Genomic DNA, 21,769 nt, shown 5'->3' with positions numbered 1-21,769 from the left:
AATGTAATTTGAAGCAAATCCAGTCTGTTGTGACTGAGGTCCAGCCATTAAAGAAATCCGCACAATACGGATACATCTCTGCTGCAATTAGAGGTTGTGACACTTTTGATGCAACAGCACTGCAGAGTAAAGAAGGGAGGAACGAGTTCCACATTCACTCAATGAGACTTTGAACGTTTAGTCGAGGAGATCCACTGTAGGGGAGGGATTATTTACGTTGAAGATAGGGAGATGGTTGTGCAACAGCAGGGCATGAGGTGGCAGAGGTTGTATTCAGCAGTAACATTCCGAAAATATGGAACAATACAAGATAGAACTGAAGATGAGAATTTTGGTTTTCCTTCTACTGATGTCAGGGGAACTGTCTCTAGCATAAACCTTCCTCTCACCAGCAGGAGTGCGGTCCTGGCCTCCCATCTACCTCATTGGAGACCTTTGAACTTTCTTCAACAGACTTTATCTTGCACTAAATGTTATACCCTTTATCCTTTATCTGTACACTGTAGATGGCTTGATTGATAGATAGATAGATAGATAAATACTTTATTAATCCCCTTATTCAGGGGAAATTCTGATGTCCTTGCAGCACACTAATAAAAATACAACACAGTATTCATAAAGAAATTCAACACCAAAACATCCCCCCACAGTGATTCCCACTGTGGGGGAAGGCACAAAGTCCAGTCCCCATCCTCTTGTCCACCCATAGTCGGGCCTATTGAGGCCTCCACAGTCGCCGCCACGGCGCCCGATGTTCTCGCCGGGTGATGGTACTCCGGCGTTGGGAGAACCCCCAGCAGCTAGGGGTGCCAGGAACGGCCGCCCTCCCACCGGAGCCTGCGGCTTCCAAGCCAACAGACCACGCCAGACGGAGCTCCGCACACTGGTGATCTCGGCGAGATGTAAGTTCAAACGTCGCAGCTGGCCGCGATTGTAAACATGTTTAGTCTTTTTGTTTACTGTTATCCTTCCATTGAATTTGTAGGCTTTTGAAAGCCAGCATAGGTGGTTTCCATCTGGTGTCTTAAGGTGCCTGCTGTAGGTAGTTCATGTCAGAGAGGCGCATGGGAGAGTAGGGATCATTGTTGGAACTTAACGAAGGACGCAGTTATGAGCCAACCACAGTGATGGGTCTGGACTAAGGTATAGGATAGAGAGCAGATTTTCTTTTTTATTAGTGTTATTATTTCTAGGAGCATGCTTCCCAAATTCAGTTCAAAACATTGGCAATTAATATTCTGGTGAAAAGAATCAACCTAATAATGCAAACACATTCGAACATTTATTGAAATAAACTTCTCTTTCAACAACCCCATTTTCTATGCATTTGAACTTGTATAAATAAACGTCAATAATTCCAGCCCCAGGACATTATTTCAGTAATATACTAATTAGCAGATGAGTATAAACAATCTATTTTCAATGTTCTCAGTTTTCATTCATATCATAATCCTTAATTTCAATTTTAAGTTTGAATCCTTGATTTTTGGTAGATATAGATTGTCCCAGGGATGTAGATAGAATCTCCTTTAGATTCTAGTTCAGAAGTTGCCTTTTCCCAAAGTTCTATTTCTTGTACTTTTACCTTTACCCACAATCGTTTTTGCTCCATTTCTTCCATCAAAGCTTGTAGTTGTGTCTTGTAAAGCTGATTTGACACATTGCTCCGGGTGGTCATACACACAAAGCCTCCTAGGGAAGAATGAATATGGTTAAGCTTTCAAATTATCTTCGTGCCAGAGCCATGCAGCACAGAAACAGGCCATTCAATCTTACTTGTCGAAACATTTCTACACAATTTACATCAGGAATTTATAGGGCCACAAACTTTTTCGGCCACTCAGTAGATTGTGACTAATCAATACTAATTGTAAATATGAAATTGCTTGGTAACTGACCTACTGTCAATAGACACAAAAACTGGAGTAACTCAGCAGGTCAGAGCATCTCTGGAGAAAAGAAATAGGTGATTTCGGGTCGAGACCCTTTTTCAGACCTGAAACGTCACCTATTCCTTTTCTCCTGAGATGCTGTCTGACCCGCTAAGTTACTCCAGCCTTTTGTGTCTTCAATTTAAACCAGCATCTGCAGTTCCTTCCTATACTCTACCGTCAATAGCTATCTGGAAAAAAAAGTTCCAATAATCTCCTTTATGAATATAACTAACTCCTACCTTCACTGATGTAAGGTGCAAGTTTAAATTTTAAACAACGCCCTCCAGTATTTGACTCAACCAGTGACGTAATAATAAGAATAATAAGACCTCATCTACTGTATCCGCTGTTCCAGGTGTCAACTCCTGTACATCGGTGAGACCAAGCTCAGGCTTGCCGATCGTTTCGCTGGACACTTCCGCTCAGTTCGCCAAAACCTACCTGATCTCCTGAGTGCTCAGCACTTTAACTCCCCCTCCCATTCCCAATCTGATCTTTCTGTCCATGGCCTCCTCCATTGTTAGAATGATGCCCAGCGCATATTGGAGGAACAGCACCTCATATTTCACTTGGGTAGCTTACACCGCAACAGTTCTTGTTCTATGTAGTTTTTATTGTTTTTTTTGTCGGGGTATGTGTGTGGGGGTGGGGTGGGGTGGGGTGGGGGAACTTTAAGGTCTTTCCCCTGCACGGGAGACCCGACCTTTTCTTTGTCGGGTCTCCGTTGTCGTTGGGGCTGCAACGTGGAGCGGCCTCCAACAGGAATGACCTGGGGCTCCAGTCGCGGAGCTGCGGATTTACTCATCATCACGGAGCTGGCCGAGTCCGGAGCGGGTGGAGCGGTGGGGGAGCGCTGCTGTGACCCGACACCCGGAGAATCGGAGGCTCCTACCGCAGGTCTGTGGACAGTAATATCGGGAGCCCGCGGGTCCCTGGTGGGAGACCGCTTTTCGGGGCTTCCGCAGCGGCGACTTCTCCCGCCCGAGTTGCGGGGTTGAAGATTACCTGGAGCGGGGCCTACATCATCGCCCCGCGCGGCTTGGAATGGCCGCGGGACTTTGTGAGCGCCCGCCGGGGCTCCAACACCAAGAGCCCGCCGGGGCTCCAACACCAAGACCTTGCCTTGCATCACCCGGCGTGGCTTTAATGGCTGCGGGACATTTAACATCGCCCGCCGGGGGCTTTGACTCTGTCTTTGACTCTGACATGGGGGGGAGAGGGGAGTGCAGGGGAGAGATATGTTTAAGTTTTGCCTTCCATCACAGTGAGGAGGACTCACTGTGATGGATGTTTATGTGAATTGAATTGTGTTGGTGTGTGTCTTGGTTCTTTTTTTGTATGGCTGCAGAAACCAAATTTCGTTTGAACCTCATGTGAGGTTCAAATGACAAATAAAAGGTATTGTATATTCTATTGTATTGTATTGTATATGAACATTGACTTCTCCAACAAAGCCATTGCTTTCCATCCCCTCCCCCTTCCCACTACTCCCACCAGTCTTACTGTCTCCGACTACATTTTATCTCTGTACCGCACACTCCCCTGACATCAGTCTGAAGAAGGATCTCGACCCGAAATGTCTCCAATTATCTAAAAGGGTACGATTATAAAATACTAGACCAACTGGGCCCTGTCACATGGGAGGCCTGGTCCCCCCCACGCTACATTCCACCACTCATCCATATCCCACATGGGAGAACTGGTCTCCCGTTCCCCAACGCAATATTGCACCACTCACCCGTTCCCCCAACGGAACCCATTCCCCCAACGCAATATTCCACCACTCACCCATAGCCCCCAACTGCGCAGAGGCAGAGGCGGCAGCCTGCCTTGCCCTGGGTGCCGCTCCTCTTCCTCCCAGCGCTCTTCCTCCTCGCGGGCCCGATGCCGCTCCTTGGGACGGGGGGCTGTCGGGGAGGACGGGCTGAGCGGGGAGGGAGGGGGAGGGAGATGGCCGCGGGCTCAGAGGCGGAGCAAGTTCCAGTGACGTCAGTGAGTTCGCGGAAGCAGTCACGGACTTCATCGCAACAGTAACCGACAACATCGTCCCCACGGTAAGGGTAAGCACCTTTCCGAACCAAAAACCCTGGGTAGACAGGTCTGTTCGTGTGGCCCTGAATGCTCGCACCGCTGCCTACAACTCGGGCCTGGCATCAGGAAACATGGACGTCTACAAGGCAGAGTCCTACCGACTGCGAAGGGCGGTGAAGGACGCAAAGAGAAGGTACAGAGACAAGATGGAGTTACAGATGGAGCAGCAGGACACCAGAAGCCTGTGGCAGGGGCTACGGATTGTAACCAACTACCGGAGCACCCCTCCCTCATCCGCAAGTGCCAGCACCTCCCTAGCTGATGACCTGAACTCCTTTTACGCTCGTTTCGAGAGGGGCAACACCACTCCAGGTCTGCCGACTATCGACAATACCGCCAGCGGGCTGGCTACTGAAGCTGAAGGGAGGAATGTGCACACATTCTCGCTGTCCGAGCACGACGTGAGGAGGGCTCTGACACGGGTGAACACGAGAAAAGCTGCAGGCCCCGATGGCATCTCGGGGCGAGTACTCAAGTCCTGTGCTACGCAGCTAGCTCCAGTGCTCACTACATTATTCAACCTCTCCCTGGACAAGTCCGTGGTCCCTTCCTGCTTCAAAAAATCCATCATTGTACCGGTACCAAAAAATGCCTCCCCAGCCTGTCTGAATGACTACCATCCGGTGGCCCTTACCTCGGTAGTCATGAAATGCTTTGAGAGGCTGGTGAAGAAACACATCTGCGCCTTCCTCCCTCGGAACATGGACCTGTTGCAGTTCGCATACCGTCTGAACAGATCCACGGTCTCCCAGGTCTTGCACACCGCTCTCTCCCATCTGGACAGCCAGAAGGGGGGCTACGTGAGGATGCTATTCATAGACTACAGTTCAGCCTTCAACACGATAGTCCCCACCAGACTGGCCGGGAAGCTAATGGAATTGGGGGCTCAACACCTCCCTGTGTGCCTGGGTCCTGGACTTTCTCACCACCAGGCCCCAGGTAGTCAAGATGGGAGGGAATACATCGAAGTCCCTCACCCTGAGCACAGGATCGCCCCAGGGTTGCGTCCTCAGCTCCCTATTGTACTCCCTGTACACACATGACTGTGTGGCTAGGTTCAGCTCCAACTCAATAATTAAGTTTGCTGATGACACTGTGGTGGTGGGCCTGATCTCAGACAACGACGAGAAGGCCTACCGGGAGGAGGTGGCTGGTCTAGCACTCTGGTGCCAGGATAACAGCCTCCTCTTGAACATCAAAAAAACGAAGGAGCTGATCATGGACTTTAGGAGGGCACATCATCCGAGGACGTACACTCCATTGAGGATAAATGGGGATCCTGTGGATAGGGTGAACTGTTTTAAATATCTGGGAGTCCACATCTCCGAGGATATGACATGGGCATCACACGCCTCAGCACTCGTGAGTAAGGCAAGGCAGCGCCTTTACCACCTCAGGCAATTGAGGAAATTCAGAGTGTCTCCGAGGATCCTCCAGTGCTTCTACGCTTTGCCAAGGACAAGAAGGCTCTGCAGAGAGTAGTGCGTTCGGCCGAACGCACTATGGGAACTTCACTTGCCCCCCTGCAGGAACTATACATCAGGAGGTGCAACTCCAGAGCCAACAATATCATGAGAGACCCCTTCCACCCCTGCAACAGACTGTTCCAGCTGTTACGGTCAGGCAAACGCCTCCGTTGCCATGCGGTGAGAACGGAGAGGTTGAGAAGGAGTTTCTTCCCAGAGGCCATTCGGACTGTAAACGCCTATCTCACCAGGGACTAACTCTACTGAACGTTTTTCCTTCCATTATTTATTATGTAAAAGAATATTTGTGTTATGATTGTGTTTATAGTTTGTTTGTTTGTCTTTTGCACAAAAGTCCGCGAGCATTGCCACTTTCATTTCACTGCACATCTCGTATGTGTATGTGACAAATAAACTTGACTTGACTTGACTTGACTTGGAGGCCTACCTTGCCCTGGGTGCTGCTCAACTTCCTCCCCCGCGCTCTTCCTCCTTGCGGGCCCGGTGCCTCTCCAAAATAAATAACATCACGTTTTAACATATTTTACTGTATTTGCCATTTCATTATCCAGCCATTTCTCTTGCTTATGTTGACTTGAAGCCTCTTTGCACATTCAGCATTACTTGCATTCCTACTCAGCAAACTTAGAAATATTGCATTGGACTCCTCATCCAAATCATCGATCTGGGTTGAGAATAATTGAGAATCAAGCACTGATTCCTGCAGCACTCTACTGGTCACAGTTAGCAATCTTGAGAAGGGCACGCTGATTCCTATTCTTTATTTTCTATCTGTTAATTAACTCTCAACCTCCATTAATATATCACCAGGAATTTAAATACAATCTCATTCACACGCCTCCTGTGTGAAACATCAATGCCTTCTGAAAATCCAAATACACCACTGGATACTCTACTAAACACATTCAATAGATCAGTAAAACCAAAACTACGAGTGACCAAACGGACTCTATGTCAACACTCCCATTTATTTATCTGTTGAGAATTATATTTTGTGATTAACACCTAATTATAAGCATATGGGGAGGAAAGAACTGCTGATGCTGGTTTAAATCGAAGGTAGTCACAAAATGTTGGCGTAACAGGCAACATTTCTGGAGAGAAGGAATGGGTGATGTTTCGGGTCGATCTGAAACGTCACGCATTCTTTCTCTCCAGAGATGCTACTTGTCCCGCTAAGTTACTCCAGCATTTTGTGTCTATAAGCATATAGGGTATCTTTCAGCTCAACATTACTCTGATAACCGGGCTAATTCTAAGAACTAGCACTTGAGAACCATGCCACCTATTGGCAACATTTGCTAGTTGGCATACTTCATAAATGTAATATACTAGACCAAGGGGGACACGTTGGGTACCGTCCTCCCCAATTCGCGGTTGCGGTGGTGGGGGGGCGGCCTGCAGCGTCACACACACACTAACCACTCCCACACTCACCAACCAGTGCTTTGGCTGGGCAGTCTGAATTTAACAAAAAAATAAGAGATTTCTCCCACCTGGCTTAGTAACACGACGGAGTTCACGAATCGTGGTGTACGGCACCTGCCCTCCACTTAGCGCCCCGACAATCAAAACGACGTCATAAATATCTGAAATAGAACATTAAAAAAAATGCCGGATGAATAACTGTGAAATTTGGCTTTGTGCGATCAGAAGCATTCTAATCTCTTTACTAGGGTGAAAATAGCGTGGGACAAGCCCTTACACCCACAATCCGTGTCGAGCATGATGCCAAATTAAACTAATCTCCTCTGCTTGCAGCTGACCATATCTCTCCATGCATTACGTATCCATGCTCAGACTTCCTCTCATTCCAGACACATGGGTTGATAGATTATCCGACCATAGTAAAGTGCTTCGACAGTCAAGGGAAAGGGGAGATATAGGCGTATCTTCCATTCATTTGTCCTTAGTACCGTCTGTATCTCTCGTTCCTCATTCCCCTGACTCAGTCTGAGAAGGGTCTCGACCCGAAATGTCACCTATTCCGGTCTATGATCTTTGCTTTCGTCCGTCTGTCCGCGCGTTCGCTCGCCCTTGGATTAAAGCTGCAAATTCACGCACAGGATGTGTTTGCGAGAGAGAGAGAAAGAGAGAGATTCCGCCACTTGCACATCTCCGTTTATTCCCCCTTCACATTTATTTTGTAGGTCAAACACAGTTTTCTAAAAACAAAGTGTCTGAAGAAGGGTCTCCGAAACGCCACCCATTCCTTCTCTCCAGAGATGCTGCCTGTCCCGCTGAGTTACTCCAGCATTTTGTGTCTACCTTCTTTCTAAAAACAAACCCTGGTCCTGCAATGTTTTAAAACACACAAAAAAAAATTTAAGTTTGGTTGGGGGCAGATATATGCAGCGTGATATTTACACCCACACTTCAAGAAAAAATTCTTATTGCAAACCAGAGTAGGATGGGGTTTTTTTAAACAAGAGAAAATACCGCGTTAACAGATGTGACACTCAACCTTTGCTGGGTTTGCAACTTTCCAGTTAGAGAGGGGGCGGAGAGGGAGAAATTATAAAAAAAAGGCAACAAAAAATGTTTACAGCGAGCTAAGACACTGCGAGGCAGCTTGTTGTCTACTTACACTTCATTCCATGCTAAGATTGCTGACGAACACAAAAGTCTTTTGTTTTTGTTGCAGCATTCGGGTCCCCCTCCCTCCACCCGTCCAGGGAAATGAAAGTGTTTATTTTTTTGTAATAAAGGAGGGAGGAGGGTGAAATCGCTCAGTAACTCAGCAGATCAGGTCGATTGTTTCAATAGCTGTAACGGGTCATGTCAGCTAACGTAAGTCGACCCAAAATATCACCTATTCCTTCTCTCCAGAGGGTCTGAAGAATGGTCTCGACCTGAAATGTCACCCATTCCTTCTCTCCAGAGATGCTGCCTGATCCGCTGAGTTACTCCAGCCTTTTGTGTCTGTCTTCGGTTTAAACCAGCATCTGCAGTTCCTCCCTGTACAAGGCATGTGCCGTTTTAACTGAACACATAACTGAAGTCGGGTCGGGTCAAAGATAGGGTTGGGTTACTGAAATGGCGGAAGTTACGCTCCGTTGCGTACTACACGTCAGTCCATTGGATTTTGCAGGAGTGGTCTATCTTGCTCCGCTATAGGATCTTTGGTCCTGACACTACATACTTCTATTTGGTTTTATACAATATCTTCGTTGGTATTTGGAATGACAATTTTTCCAGTGCATGAAATAATGAAACAATATCAGGAGGTTATGAATTTACATTTTTATTAATTTACCTGAAGACAGTGGAAGTGATTCAGCACCCAGGATACATTTCTGGATACTTTGGTATAGTGATTTAGACTGTGCCAAATGCAACATTTCTTCACTGCCATCCAGTCCATGGAAGTTGCAAAATCCAAGTTTCTGTAACTACACAAAAATAACAATTGCACGTCACAGCTGGAAGTAACCATGCAAACAATTGGGTGTACTTGTAATACCACATTAAGTTAGTAAAGACACATTTCCAAACTGACGGATAGCTGTGAGACAAATCTCGTACCATTGTTCAGTTTCTGCAGAGTTGGCTGGCCATATATTTCAACATAACATGCACATCTGTGCTGTTCTGTTTAAAGAAAGATGTTGTATTTGGAAAGCACATTTTATGACCGCAAGACATCCTAATGTGTTTTACTGCCTGTTAGGTACTTGAAAGGGAGCTAAAGATAAACTCTGAGCTGTTTGGATTAAATTATGTTTATATGACTACACACAAATGAGAAGGTAACCCCAGAAAAACTAGTAGCTAAGAAGGAGGTGGTTTAACAGACTTCTACCTGTCAGATAGTCTTAAACAATTGTGTGCAGTTGTGCATCACAAAACCAATTAATTGTTGAGATTTATAATAGTATGTATTTTGCAAGCAGCCTTTTCATAACAGTTAATGAGAATCAAAGACTCCTGTCTAATGCTGAAAAACATCGGACGTCTTCAGACAGTGTGGAATTTGACAGTTTGGTTAAGAATATAGTTGGTACTTCAGGATGGGTCTACTGACTCATCTATGTGTTAACAATCAACTAGAGTTATTCTTTATGAGTGATGGAATATGATTATTTATCTATCAAATATAGGCCTATAAAGCCCAATCTAACATAAACTGGATGAGGTGTGAAACATTCAAAATCTTGGCTGGATGCGGTGTTAACGTTTCTCTGACTGGAGTGTCTGGAACTAGGGGTCACAGTCACAATATAAGGGATCAGCCTTTCACGACAGAGAATAGAAAGAATTTCATCACCCAGAGGGTCGGAAGAATGGTCTCGACCTGAAATGTCACCCATTCCTTCTCTCCAGAGATGCTGCCTGCCCCGCTGAGTTACTCTAGCTATTTGTGTCTATCTTTGGTTTAAGCCAGCATCTACAGTTCCTTCCTACTGAAGGTCTTGCCATGTATACAGTGGCTTTCAGTGAGACTGCAACTGAAGCAGTGTGTTCATTGCACAGGAAGGATATTCTTGGTTTGAGGTGGTGTTACAAAGGTTCATTAGGCTGGTGCCTGGGATCAAAGATTGGAATATTGAGCTCAGTGAAGAACACAATTATTAGAGAATTGGACAATATCTATTCAGAAAACGTCTAATGACTGGATGGGTTTAGAACTAAAGAGCATAGGATAATGCATAGGCCATTTTTAATGGAGACAATAAATGTTTTTCATTCTATAGGTTGACTTTCCTTGAAATTCCATACTTTAGACTGTGGGTGCTAAGTTATTGAGTATATTCAAGGAAAGACTATCATGAAAGGCTAAAAATCTAAAGATAAAATCTAAAGGATTGGTCAAGAAAATAAAGAATCAACAATGAAAGATAGAGCACACTCAAGCTTGGCTCCCATTGATATTCTGCTGTTACTGCAAATTAGTAAGTAATAATTGCTAAAGAAACATCTGACAACCCCAAAATATGTCCACTTGGCACTTTTTGTTATTAAATATAATCTAGTAACCTGAGCAGCTACTAGTCCTGTCCCACAAGCAACATCCAGAACCAGCGCCTGATCACGGTCTTCAAGCATTACATCCGCTAAACACGTTGAAGCGAGGAGAGGAGCTTGATAATCCAGAAGTTTCATATCCTGCGAAGGAAACAATAGAAAAAGTTGTTAGTAATTTCAACAGCAGGGTAAATTCAGGTGATAAGGAATAATGTATTTATTTATATCCTTCCCGAATGTTATATTTAATAACATTAACTTTACAGCTACTAGCTCATTTCTGAAAGGAATTCTCAGTCATTTTTACCAATAGATCATTTCTACTAATTAACTTCTGTAAGTATACCTTCATGAATCTTAAATACGTCCTTCACAAATGTAATTGCATTCTTTATGCATCTTACACAGTGTCTAAAAGTCTATTTCAAAACCATGCAATCCTAATTTATCTGGTCAACAAGTTAGCTCATTCACTCTCTGTAAATTGCTCCATAAAGAGATTTACAGACAGTGTTAAGGATTATTCAGAAACTAAAGAATTTGTCGTAAGCATTAATGCAGCAGGAACCAGTGTTCAGAATGCCTGTTCCAATGTACATTGCAAGTAGTAATTCAATTTGAAATTAAAAAGGACAGTTTTCTAAACAAACAATTCTGCTTCCGAGCACTACAGACTGCTAAGCGATTTGGTTTGCAAACTCACATGACCATGAGATATTCTGGTATGCAACGGGAGTATGTTAACTGGCCTACATCAAACATCCTCCCCTTGAGTTATTAAGCACCATTGTGAAGCAGGCTTCCAAACCAGCCATTTTATCACTTGGCATATCAACATATGGTCATGTGCATATAGTACATACAAAGTGTTGGAGTTGCTCAGCAGGTCACACAGTAGGACAAAGCCTGGCAGGTAATAGGCCGATACAGGTGAGGAGGGTTTTTTTGAAAGGCACATGGTTGGACAAAGGCCAGAGCTGAAAAGTCCAAAGGTATGAGACTAATTGAAGTTTCCAATGTTCAATAGATTCAGGATCAGTTCCTGTGGATTGGAGGATAGCTAATGTTACCCCACTTTTCATGAAAGGAGCGAGAGAGAAAACGGGGAATTACAGCCTGACTTCGGTGGTGGGAAAGATGCTGGGGTCAACTATTAAAGAGGTAATAATGGGGCAATTGGATAGCAGTAAAAGGATTAGCCCAAGTCAGCATGGATTTATGAATGGAAAATCATGCTTGACTAATCTTCTGGAATTTTTTGAGGATGTGACAAGTAAAATGGATGAAGGGGAGCCAGTTGATGTAGTGTATCTAGACTTTCAGAAAGCCTTTGATAAGGTCCCGCACGGGAGACTGGTGACTAAAATTAGAGCGCATGGTATTGGGGGTAGGGTGTAGACGTGGATAGAAAATTGGTTGGCAGAGAGGAAACAAAGAGTAGGAGTGAACAGGTCCTTTTCAGAATGGCAGGCATTGGCGAGTGGAGTGCCGCAAGGCTCGGTGTTGGGGCCACAACTGTTTACCATATATATTAATGATTTGGAAGAGGGAATTAGGGGCAACACTAGCAAGTTTGCGGATGACACAAAGCTGGGTGGCAGTGTGAACTGTGAAGAGGATGTTAGGAGGTTGCAGGGTGACCTGGACAGGTTGAGTGAATGGGCAGATGCGTGGCAGATGCAGTATAATATAGATAAAAGTGAGGTTATCCACTTTGGTGGCAAAATCAAGGGGGCAGATTATTATCTCAATGGGGTTAGGTGAGGGGGAGGTACAGCGGATCCTGGGTGTCACTGAAAGTTGGCGTGCAGGTACTGCAGGCAGTGAAGAAAGCTAATGGAATGTTGGCCTTCATAACAAGAAGATTTCAGTATAGAAGTAGAGAGGTTCTTCTGCAGTTGTAGAGGGCTCTGGTAAGACCACATCTGGAGTATTGCGTACAGTTTTGGTCTCCTAATTTGAGGAAGGACATCCTTGTTTGAGGCAGTGCAACGTAGGTTCATGAGATTGATCCCTGGGATGGCGGAACTGTCATATGAGGAAAGATTGAAAAGACTAGGCTTGTATTCACAGAGGGCAGTGGAGGCCAAATCACTGGATGGATTTAAGAGAGTTGGATAGAGCTCTAGGGGCTAGTGGAATCAAGGCAGGCACGGGTTATTGATTGGGGATGATCAGCCATGATTGCAATGAATGGCGGTGCTGGCTCAAAGGGCCGAACAGCCTCCTCCTACACCTATTTTCTATGCTTCTATGAATAACTGGCTTATTTGGCAGAGTACCTTCTCTCCACTTCCTCCACAAAATGTCCCATGCTCCACCGACAGCATTTAGCAGTTTGCTCTTTATTATTCACAAGCAACCTCTGACTCAAATGATTCACAAGCAGCCTCTGACTCCTTTGTGCCAACAGCCATGTATCCTCGACTGGCTGCTACTGGCTTCCTATCATTCATCATCTGTGGCTTTCTGATATCAGGCTGTCAGCTAACTTCCTTCTCAGAGTTTGATCTGTGCCATTCCAAGCCTTTTGGACTAGTTCTTTGCCTTTCAGCTCTTCATTCGGTGCTTCCCGGTGTCTATAGAATTATGTAGATTTGTGGGTGGAGATGAAGAGGAAGCTTGGAGGGAGTAAGGAAGAAAAAGGAATTGTAAGGGTTTCTCGCCAAGGTCAGAAAGATGGAAATGCGGCACACTAGAAAATTCAATGAGCTATTTGTGAGGAAAATGGGATATTGACATTGGGAAAATGTAGATATATTGCGATAGGGGCTCTGGAAAACTTTGGGGAGGGGTAGTTAATTCAATGGGCCAGGAGTCATAGAGTCATACACAGTAGAAACAGGCACTTCGGCCCAACTTGCCCACGCCAACCAACATGCCCATCTACACTTTCCCCACCTGCTGCATTTGACCCATATCCCTCTAAACCTATCCTTCCATGTACCTGTCTATAAGCTTCTTAAACATTGCAATAGTACCTGCCTCAACTACCTTCTCTCCGGCAGCTCGTTCCATACACCCACCTCGCTTTGTGTAAAAAAGTTACCCCTCAGGTTCCTATTCAATCTTTTCCCCCTCACCTTAAACCTATGTCCTCTGCTTCTCGATTCCCCTACTCTGGTCAAAAGACTGTTCGTTTACCCAATCTATTCCCGTCTTGATTTTGTACACTTCCAGAAGATCACCCTTCATCCTCCTGCGCTCCAAAGAATACAGTCCTAGCCTGCTGAACCTCTCCCTATGCTCAGGCCCTCAAGTCCTGGCACCATCCTCGTACATCTTCTCTGCACCCTTTCCAGGTTGACAACATCTTTCCTATAACATGGTCACTAAAATGGAACACAACACTCTAAATGTGGCCTCACCAACATCTTATATAACTGCAGCATGACCTCCCAAGTCCTATACTCAACATTCTGACCGATGAAGGCCAAGAGAAAAAGAAAAATCAAGAAGGCACAGGTCAAGGATGCAATTAAAGGTAATGTGTAATTATGAAGTAATTATGATGATGAGGATGGGGTACAATGTCAAGGAGATGAATGATTCAAACCAGATAAAAGACAAGGAAATTACAAATGTTGCTTCCATGTACTGAAATAAAATCTGACTTATCCTCTGCGGTTCCTCTCATTTCACATCTTACACCAGGACAAAAAAATAAAGGACCAATCTTGCATCAGGACAAAAAATAAAGAGCCAAAAAATAAAGAGACAAGAGCATAATAAAATTAAGAGAATAATTTTAAAAGTGAGAGAAACAAATGAAAAAAATAGATATTGCACAAATTATATTTAAAAAAATTGATGATGTTCCACAAAAAAAAACGGGCGGCACGGTGGTGCAGTGGTAGAGTTGCTGCCTTACAGCGTCAGTCACCCGGGTACGAGCCTGACTAAGGGTGCTGGCTGGATTAAGTTTGCATGTTCTCCCTGTGGCCATGTAGATTTTCTCCGGGATCTCCGGTTTCCTCCCACATTCCAAAGCCAGGTAGGTTAATTGGCTTTGGTAAAAATTGTAAATTGTCCCGAGTATGTAGGATAGTGTTAGTGTACAGGGTGAACGCTGGTCGGCGCGGACAAGGTGAGCCGAAGGGCATCTTTCTGCTGTATCTCGAAAGTAAACTAAAGTAAAACTGCAAATGCTAGAAATCTGAAATAATAGCAGAATATACTGGTAAAACGTAGCAGTTTAGGCAATATTCATTGAGAGTCAAAGAGAGCGAGATAAGTTAGTTTTCAGGAGGAGAGATAGTGGGAGAAGTCTCAAACTGGTTTAATGTGGCTTTTACCAGTACATTATGCTTTGTGGTCCACATAATGTGTGGTTAATGGTAATGTTGTGGGGCCTGCCCACAAGGCCTGACTACAAGTAGGGCAAGAAAAACTGAACACAATGTGATATAAAAAATAAAAAAATGGAAAATGTTGGAAAAACCTAATAGGTCAACTGCATCTGTGGGAAGAAAACCAACAAATTATGCAGATGAGGGGTCCTTCATCTGACTGAAAAATAGGTGGCAGCTCAGGCTGAGGAGGACTATGGGTGGAACTAAGGGAATTTCTCTGAAAGGGTTACGTTATGTAGCAAGTAGGACCCAAAAATGTTGACCATTTCTTCTACAAATGCTGCCTGAACCCACTGAGTTTTCCATAATTTTCTATTTTATAATGATATTTTCATCTTAAGAACACTGATTTGCACATGTTGTGCATCATTATTGCAAAAAAATAATGACACCTTGATTGCTATAAAAAATCTTTACAATATTACCTGTTCATAGAGTTTGGACCAGGTATTATAAAATGATATTTTATCTTCAACCGTAGAGTTTTCATGAGCAGACAGAATAGTTGCTTGCACATCTGTAATTGTTCTTGGATTGGCTGCCATTCTGGAGATAAAACAGAGAACCATGTTGAAACAATGACGTTATTTCATATTCCATAAATCAAGTTTATTTTGTTGCACTTAAATCAGATTATATACATACTGTAAATATTAACTGAACAGAAATACCAGTAATTTTGCACATTCATATATGTAGAAATCCAGCTTATAAGATTCATATCTTAGTAGATTTTATACTTTCAATAACAGTATAAACATTTACTCTCATTATAACAAATTGTTGAGCAAGTAATTTTCTTACACCAGCACATGTCCAGAAAGTTAATACTTTGAAAAAAGAGAGGAAATAATCTAATCTTTTATATCTATTGTATATAATTTTAATTTGCAGATGATAAGATAACCAAGGAAAAAAAAATATTTGTTTTCATTTTGTTTGCAATATGTTCTGACATACTGCAGCCAAAATCTGTTAATAACAGAAGTGAGCAAAATGAAGATACGGCCAAGGTTGTCCAAAACTATAAAACTAAAAAATGAATAATACAGTAAACAACAAATACTGTGTAGAATCATCAAATTTCAAATGTTAGTTTGAGCTTGCAAGTAGAATAACGACAATATAGCGGATAAAAACAGACTGGACAAGCTAATCAGGAAGGCCGGCTCAGTGGTCGGGGCTGAGCAACGAACGGTCCAGCAGGTGGCAGAGGCCAGAACTCTGAACAAACTAGGTTCTATAATGACCAACCCCACTTACCCACTCCATGCCCTGAAGGTGATCAAGAGCAGCATCTTCAGTCAGAGGCTGATTGCACCAATGTGCAAAACTGAGACATAGGAAGTCCTGTTTACCAGCTGCTATAAGATTATATAATGCGCATAAATAACTGCACTTTTTAAAAAATTAATTGTATTTTAACTTGTATTTTAACTTGTTAAGTATGGAAGCCATTTGAGGAAATGTGTGGTGTTATGTCTGTCTTGAAGCTGTCGTGGCACTGTAATTTCCTGAAAAGGATTATTAAAGGTATAATCTATCTATCTATCTATATAGTAAGTATTTCAAAGGAGGAATAACAAAATTGTGGGCAGGCTTGTGCTAAGAGTATTAGGGCATAGAAACAAAGTTTAATGCAAGATATTTGATAAAATACATTTATACACAACTGATTAACTTTTAGTGTTAGTGTTTTAATTATATTTTTAATGTTGACATATAATAAACTAGACCAAGCACGAACCCGTCGGGTCCCCCTCTCCCCAACGCAATATTCCACCACTCAACCATACACGAGCCGATGTTCAGTAAAAATGGCGATCCCGGCCCTGCAACCCTGCCGCAACTGTGCAGGCGTGGCTGCCGGGACCCTGTTGTGATGCCAGAGATCCCCGTTGTGACGCGAGTCGAAGTGGCGATCTCAAAATGGGTGCAGGCCCGGCAACATTCCCCCAACTGCGCAGGCGTGGAAATCGGGCACGGCAAACCTCCCCCAACTGCGCAGGCACGGATTGGCAAGTGGGAGCGAAGTGCCGTTCGTGGGAAAATTAAAGTTTTTAAAAGGAAATACTTAGTAAAATCGAAAGAAACTTGCTACTGCACACCCCAGTGGAATGGTGAGTAAGGTAGGCCTAAAATTGTTGAGCTATCGTGTACCGTTTTGGCTGTATTTCGGGCATATCTATATATATATATATATATTTATACACATACATACAAGATGAGAGTTTTAGTAATATATTTGATACGTGGATTGTTCTCTCACAAGGCCTGACTACAAGTAGGATAAGAAAAACTGAACACAATGTGATACAAAAACAAAAAAATGGAAAACGTTGGAAAAACTTAGGTCAACAGCATCTGTGGGAAGAATACCATGGTTAATGATCCAGATGAGGGATCCATCACATGACTGAAAATAAAAATAAGTTAGTCTAGGTAGCAGCTCAGGCTGAGGAGGACAATGGATGGAACTAAGGGAATTTTTCTGAAAGGGTCACGTCATGGACCAAAAATGTTGACCATTTCTTCTTCTAAAAATGCTGACTGACACGCTGAGTTTTCCATAATTTTCTATTTTTATAATGATATTTTCATCTTAAGAACATTGATTTTCACATGTTGTGCATCATTATTGCAAACAAAGTTTGCAAATAAGGGGGAGGCCATTTAAGACAGGTGAAAAAAACGTTTTCACCCAGAGAGTTTTGAATTTGTGGAATTCCCTGCCACAGAGGGCAGTGGGGGCCAAATCACTGGATGGATTTAAGAGAGAGTTAGATAGAGCTCTAGGGGCTAGTGGAATCAAGGGATATGGGGAGAAGGCAGGCACGGGTTATTGATTGGGGACGATCAGCCATCAGCTCGAAGGGCCGATGGCCTCCTCCAGCTCCAGCGCCTATTTTCTATATTTCTATGTTTTTAAATAATGACACCTTGAATGCTATAAAAAATCTTTACAATATTCCTTGTTCATAGACTTTGGACCAGGTATCATAAAATTATATTATGTCTTGAACTGTAGTTTTCATGAACAGACAGAATCGTTGCTGGCACATCTGCAATTGTTCTTGGATTGGCTGCCGTTCTGGAGATAAAACAGAACGACGTTGAAACAATGACTTTATTTTATATTCCATAAATCAAGTTTATTTTGTTGTACTTAAATCAGATTATGTACATACTGTAAATATTAACTGAAGAGAAATACCAGTCATTTGGGCTTGCAAGCAGAATAATGAGAATATATTATTTCAAAGGAGGAATAACAAAATTGTGGGCAGGCTTGTGCTAAGAGTATTAGGGCATAGAAACCAAGTTTAATTTGATTAAATACATATATACACACACACAACTGATTAACTTTTAGTGAAGAATTACAAAGCATATTAGTTATATATTTAATGATGACTTATATAATAAATATATTTGATACGTGGATTGTTCTCTTAATGATAACCACCTTGTTTTCCTAGGTTTTCCTAAAAAGAAAAAGGCAGCATGTGCAAGATTAAAGGGCCTGTCCCACTAACATGATTTTTCAGCGATTGTCCGACCTTCAAGCTCGAGGGCATCGCCTGAAAAACCTCGAGCTGGATCGACCGTCAGCGATGAAACCGCGAGTTAGATTGACCGTCAATACACACACACACACACACACACAAAAACACATCCAAAGGAGAAAGACCTGAAAGATCAGCATGGGACATTTTGAGACCGTTAATGAGCTGGTGTTGGGTCTCTTGAAGAGCATCAAGGAGAATGTCCCCAGACCTGATGGGGTCTATCCCAGGTTACTGAGAGGTAGGAGAAGAAATTGCTGGAGCTTTGAAAAAGATCTTTAGCTACAGGAGAAGTCTCGGTAGGACTGGGGGGTAGCCAATGTTATTCCTATGTTTAAGCAAGAAATAGAGATAATCCAGGAAATTATAAATCAGTCAGTCTCACTTCAGTGGCAGGGAAGTTATTATAGAGGATACTCAGGGATAGGATTTACTCGTATTTGTAACGAAACGGGCTAATCGGGGACCAACAGCTTTGTGTGAATTATTTTAGGTGAAGGCAGCTATTGATGAGGCTACGGAAGTGCATGTCATCAATATGGTCTTCAGTGAGACATTTAACATAGTCCATCATAGTAGTCAAGAATATTAAGATGCATGGGATTCAGTGACTTGATAATTTGGATTCAGAACTGGTTTACCTGTAGAAGATAAGAGGGTTGTGATGGAAGATTGTTATTCTGACTGAAGGGCTGCAATCAATAGTGCTCTGCAGGACCTCTGTTGTTTATGAAATATGTAAATGACCTGGACAAAAATGTAAATGGGTCAGCCGACTGGCCTCCTCCTGCACCTATTTTCTATGTTTCTATCTAATGTGTTTTTCTATCTAATACGTCCTGGTATGGAACACCTCATCTTGGGCGGTGAAATATCTCTCTCTATCACCGTCTATATTTCTCGTTTCCCTTTCCCTTGACTCAGTCTGAAGAAGGGTCTCGACCCGAAATGTCACCTATTCCTTTTCTCCAGAAATGCTGTCTGACCCGCTGAGTTACTCCAGCTCTTTGTGGCTATCTTCGGTTTGAACCAGCATCTGCAGTTCCATCCTACACAGTACAGCACAGGAACAGGCCCTTTGGCTCATGAAGGGTTTCGACCCAAAGCGTTGCCTATTTTCTTCGCTCCATAGATGCTGCCTCACCCGCTGAGTTTCTCCAGCATTTTTGTCTACTTTTGGCTCATAATGTTAGTTCTGAAGTTAAATTAACTCCTCTGCCTGCACGTAATTCATATCCCTCGATATCCTGTGCCTGAACCTACCACTTTGTGTAAAAATAACTTGCCCCGCACATTTCCTTTAAACTTTACCCCTCTAACTTTAACGCTTTGCCCTCCAGTGCTTGAATTTTTCAGATCTAACTGATCTATATCCTGTATGAAGAAGGGTCTCGAGCTGAAATGTCACACTTTCCTTCTTCCCAGAGATGATGCCTGTCCCGCTGAGTTACTCCAACATTTTGTGTCTACAGTATAAACCAGCATCTGCAGTTCCTTCCTACACTGCTGTGTCCTTTGACAGCCTTCTTTGCTGTCTGCAACTACCAATACTTGCACGCTGTGTGCTCTTTTACAAGCTGACCCATTTACATTGTGATCATGGCTGATCGTTCCCTATCAATAACCCGTGCCTGCCTTCTCCCCATATCCCTTGACTCCACTAGCCCCTAGAGCTCTATCTAACTCTCTCTTAAATCCATCCAGTGACTTGGCCTCCACTGCCCTCTGTGGCAGGGAATTCCATAAATTCACAACTCTCTGGGTGAAAACGTTTTTTCTCACCTCAGTCTTAAATGACCTCCCCTTTATTCTAAGACTGTGGCCCCTGGTTCTGGACTCGCCCCACATTGGGAACATTTTTCCTGCATCTAGCTTGTCCAGTCCTTTCATAATTTTATGTTTCTATAAGAATCCCCCTCATCCTTCTAAACTCCAGTGAATACAAGCCTAGTCTTTTCAATCTTTTCTCATATGACAGTCCCGCCATCCCAGGGATCAATCTCGTAAACCTATGCTGCACTGCCTCAATCACAAGGATGTCCTTCCTCAAATTAGGAGACCAAAACTGTACACAATACTCCAGATGTGGTCTCACCAGAGCCCTGTACAACTGCAGAAGAAAGTTGTAGCAGAACTACCTGTACTTTTGTTCTATTTAACTCAGTCTTTCCTTATAGGGATGCATCACAGCTTGGTTGGGCAACAGCTCTGCTGAAGACTGCAATAAATTGCAGTTCTAGGTATAGTCCAATCATACAAACCAGCCTCCCAACCATTGTTTTCATCTACACTTTACCCTGCTCCAGGAAACCTACCAACATAATCAAGATGCATTTAAACCCTTCATTCCCTTTTCTGTCGAACAGAAGATGCAAACAGCCTCGTCCTAAGCCCCCTCCTTCTCCCCTTCACCATAAACCCTTCTCTCCCTAACACCCCCCTCATCTTAACCCTCTCTCTTCTTTGTCCTTACCCCCTCTCCTAACTCTCCCTTTCCTACTTCGTCCCCCCATCTTAACCCCTCTCCCTAGCCCCGCTCGTCCTCATCCCGTCTCCTCCCTCGTCCTTACACTCCCTCTCCCTAACCCCCCCATATCCTAACATCCCCTCTCCTCTTTCCTCCTAACCCCTCCTCTACCTACCCCGTCTTTCCCATCTCATCCTAACATCCTCCTCACCTAGTCCTAACATTTCCCTCCTCACCCTCCCCCCTCCCTTCGTCCTAAACCCCTCTATCCCCTGGTCCTAACCCCCCTTCCCTCCAACCTCGTCCTAACATTGCCCTCCCCTCTTCGTCCTGACACCCCCTCTCCCTCATCCCCTTCATCCCACCACCCCTCTCCCTCATCCCATTCGTCTCCACCCCCCCCCCCCCCCCCCACTCCCACTACCTCATCCCACCACCCCCTTGCTCTCGCGCTGCCTTTCGAATCTAGAGGGACAACCGTCGCCCGCCGGCAGTCGTCCTTCGACGGAGTGTGTACTATGGACGGCCAGGCCCAAATGAGCACCACGGTTGTCCATTTGCACCCTGTCGCCCCCGAAATGTCACGAGAGGAAAGGCTGCCGACTGCGGGGGAAGAGTCTGTGCGAGTAGGCAGCTGAACCTTCCAGGTGAGCGGTGTAATGTGGAGGGAGGAAGGGAGGAAGGCGTTATGGCCAGTTTAACCCTACAGCGACCGCAGTTGTAAGGAATTACCTGTTTACCCAGCGAGTTATCGGGACAAAAAAAATCCGGTGCAACTTTCTGATTGTAGGAAGTGACGTGTCCTTTGGGTTTGTAAGGCCACCCCCCCCAAAAACCGAAGATACTAGAGGATCCTCTAGGATCTTTGTCAAAAACGACCCCGGCTGCCGGCCGGGCATCGATGCTA

The 21,769-nt window shown here is 44.1% G+C and overlaps 1 protein-coding gene and 1 long non-coding RNA gene across 6 annotated transcripts; one reads left to right on the top strand and one right to left on the bottom strand.

The window, feature by feature from the left end:
* Positions 1-1,146: 1,146 nt before the first annotated feature.
* mettl27 (methyltransferase like 27) lies at positions 1,147-21,654 on the bottom strand. Of its 5 annotated transcripts, none has more exons than XM_033046082.1 (6): positions 21,595-21,654; positions 15,255-15,375; positions 10,490-10,618; positions 8,769-8,904; positions 7,009-7,101; positions 1,147-1,692 (listed from the first exon to the last, which is right to left on the bottom strand). In XM_033046082.1, exons 2-6 carry the CDS (start codon positions 15,372-15,374, stop codon positions 1,466-1,468), a joined length of 705 nt encoding a protein of 234 aa, XP_032901973.1. In that variant the 5' UTR covers position 15,375; positions 21,595-21,654; the 3' UTR covers positions 1,147-1,465. The 5 variants fall into 5 exon arrangements, with proteins under 5 accessions (XP_032901973.1, XP_032901971.1, XP_032901970.1 ...); XM_033046080.1 differs by lacking the exon at positions 21,595-21,654 and adding an exon at positions 16,626-16,733; XM_033046079.1 differs by lacking the exon at positions 21,595-21,654 and adding an exon at positions 16,577-16,673.
* LOC116988988 lies at positions 16,826-18,369 on the top strand. The gene is made up of 2 exons (XR_004416099.1): positions 16,826-16,958; positions 18,309-18,369. It is a non-coding gene; the product is annotated as an uncharacterized LOC116988988 (long non-coding RNA).
* Positions 21,655-21,769: the final 115 nt, after the last annotated feature.

The sequence above is a fragment of the Amblyraja radiata genome, chromosome 28 (genome assembly GCF_010909765.2).
Source record: "Amblyraja radiata isolate CabotCenter1 chromosome 28, sAmbRad1.1.pri, whole genome shotgun sequence".
Taxonomy (NCBI): domain Eukaryota; kingdom Metazoa; phylum Chordata; class Chondrichthyes; order Rajiformes; family Rajidae; genus Amblyraja; species Amblyraja radiata.
The sequence above is the reverse complement of the archived record's forward strand: the minus strand, read 5'-3'. Positions and strand labels throughout refer to the sequence as shown.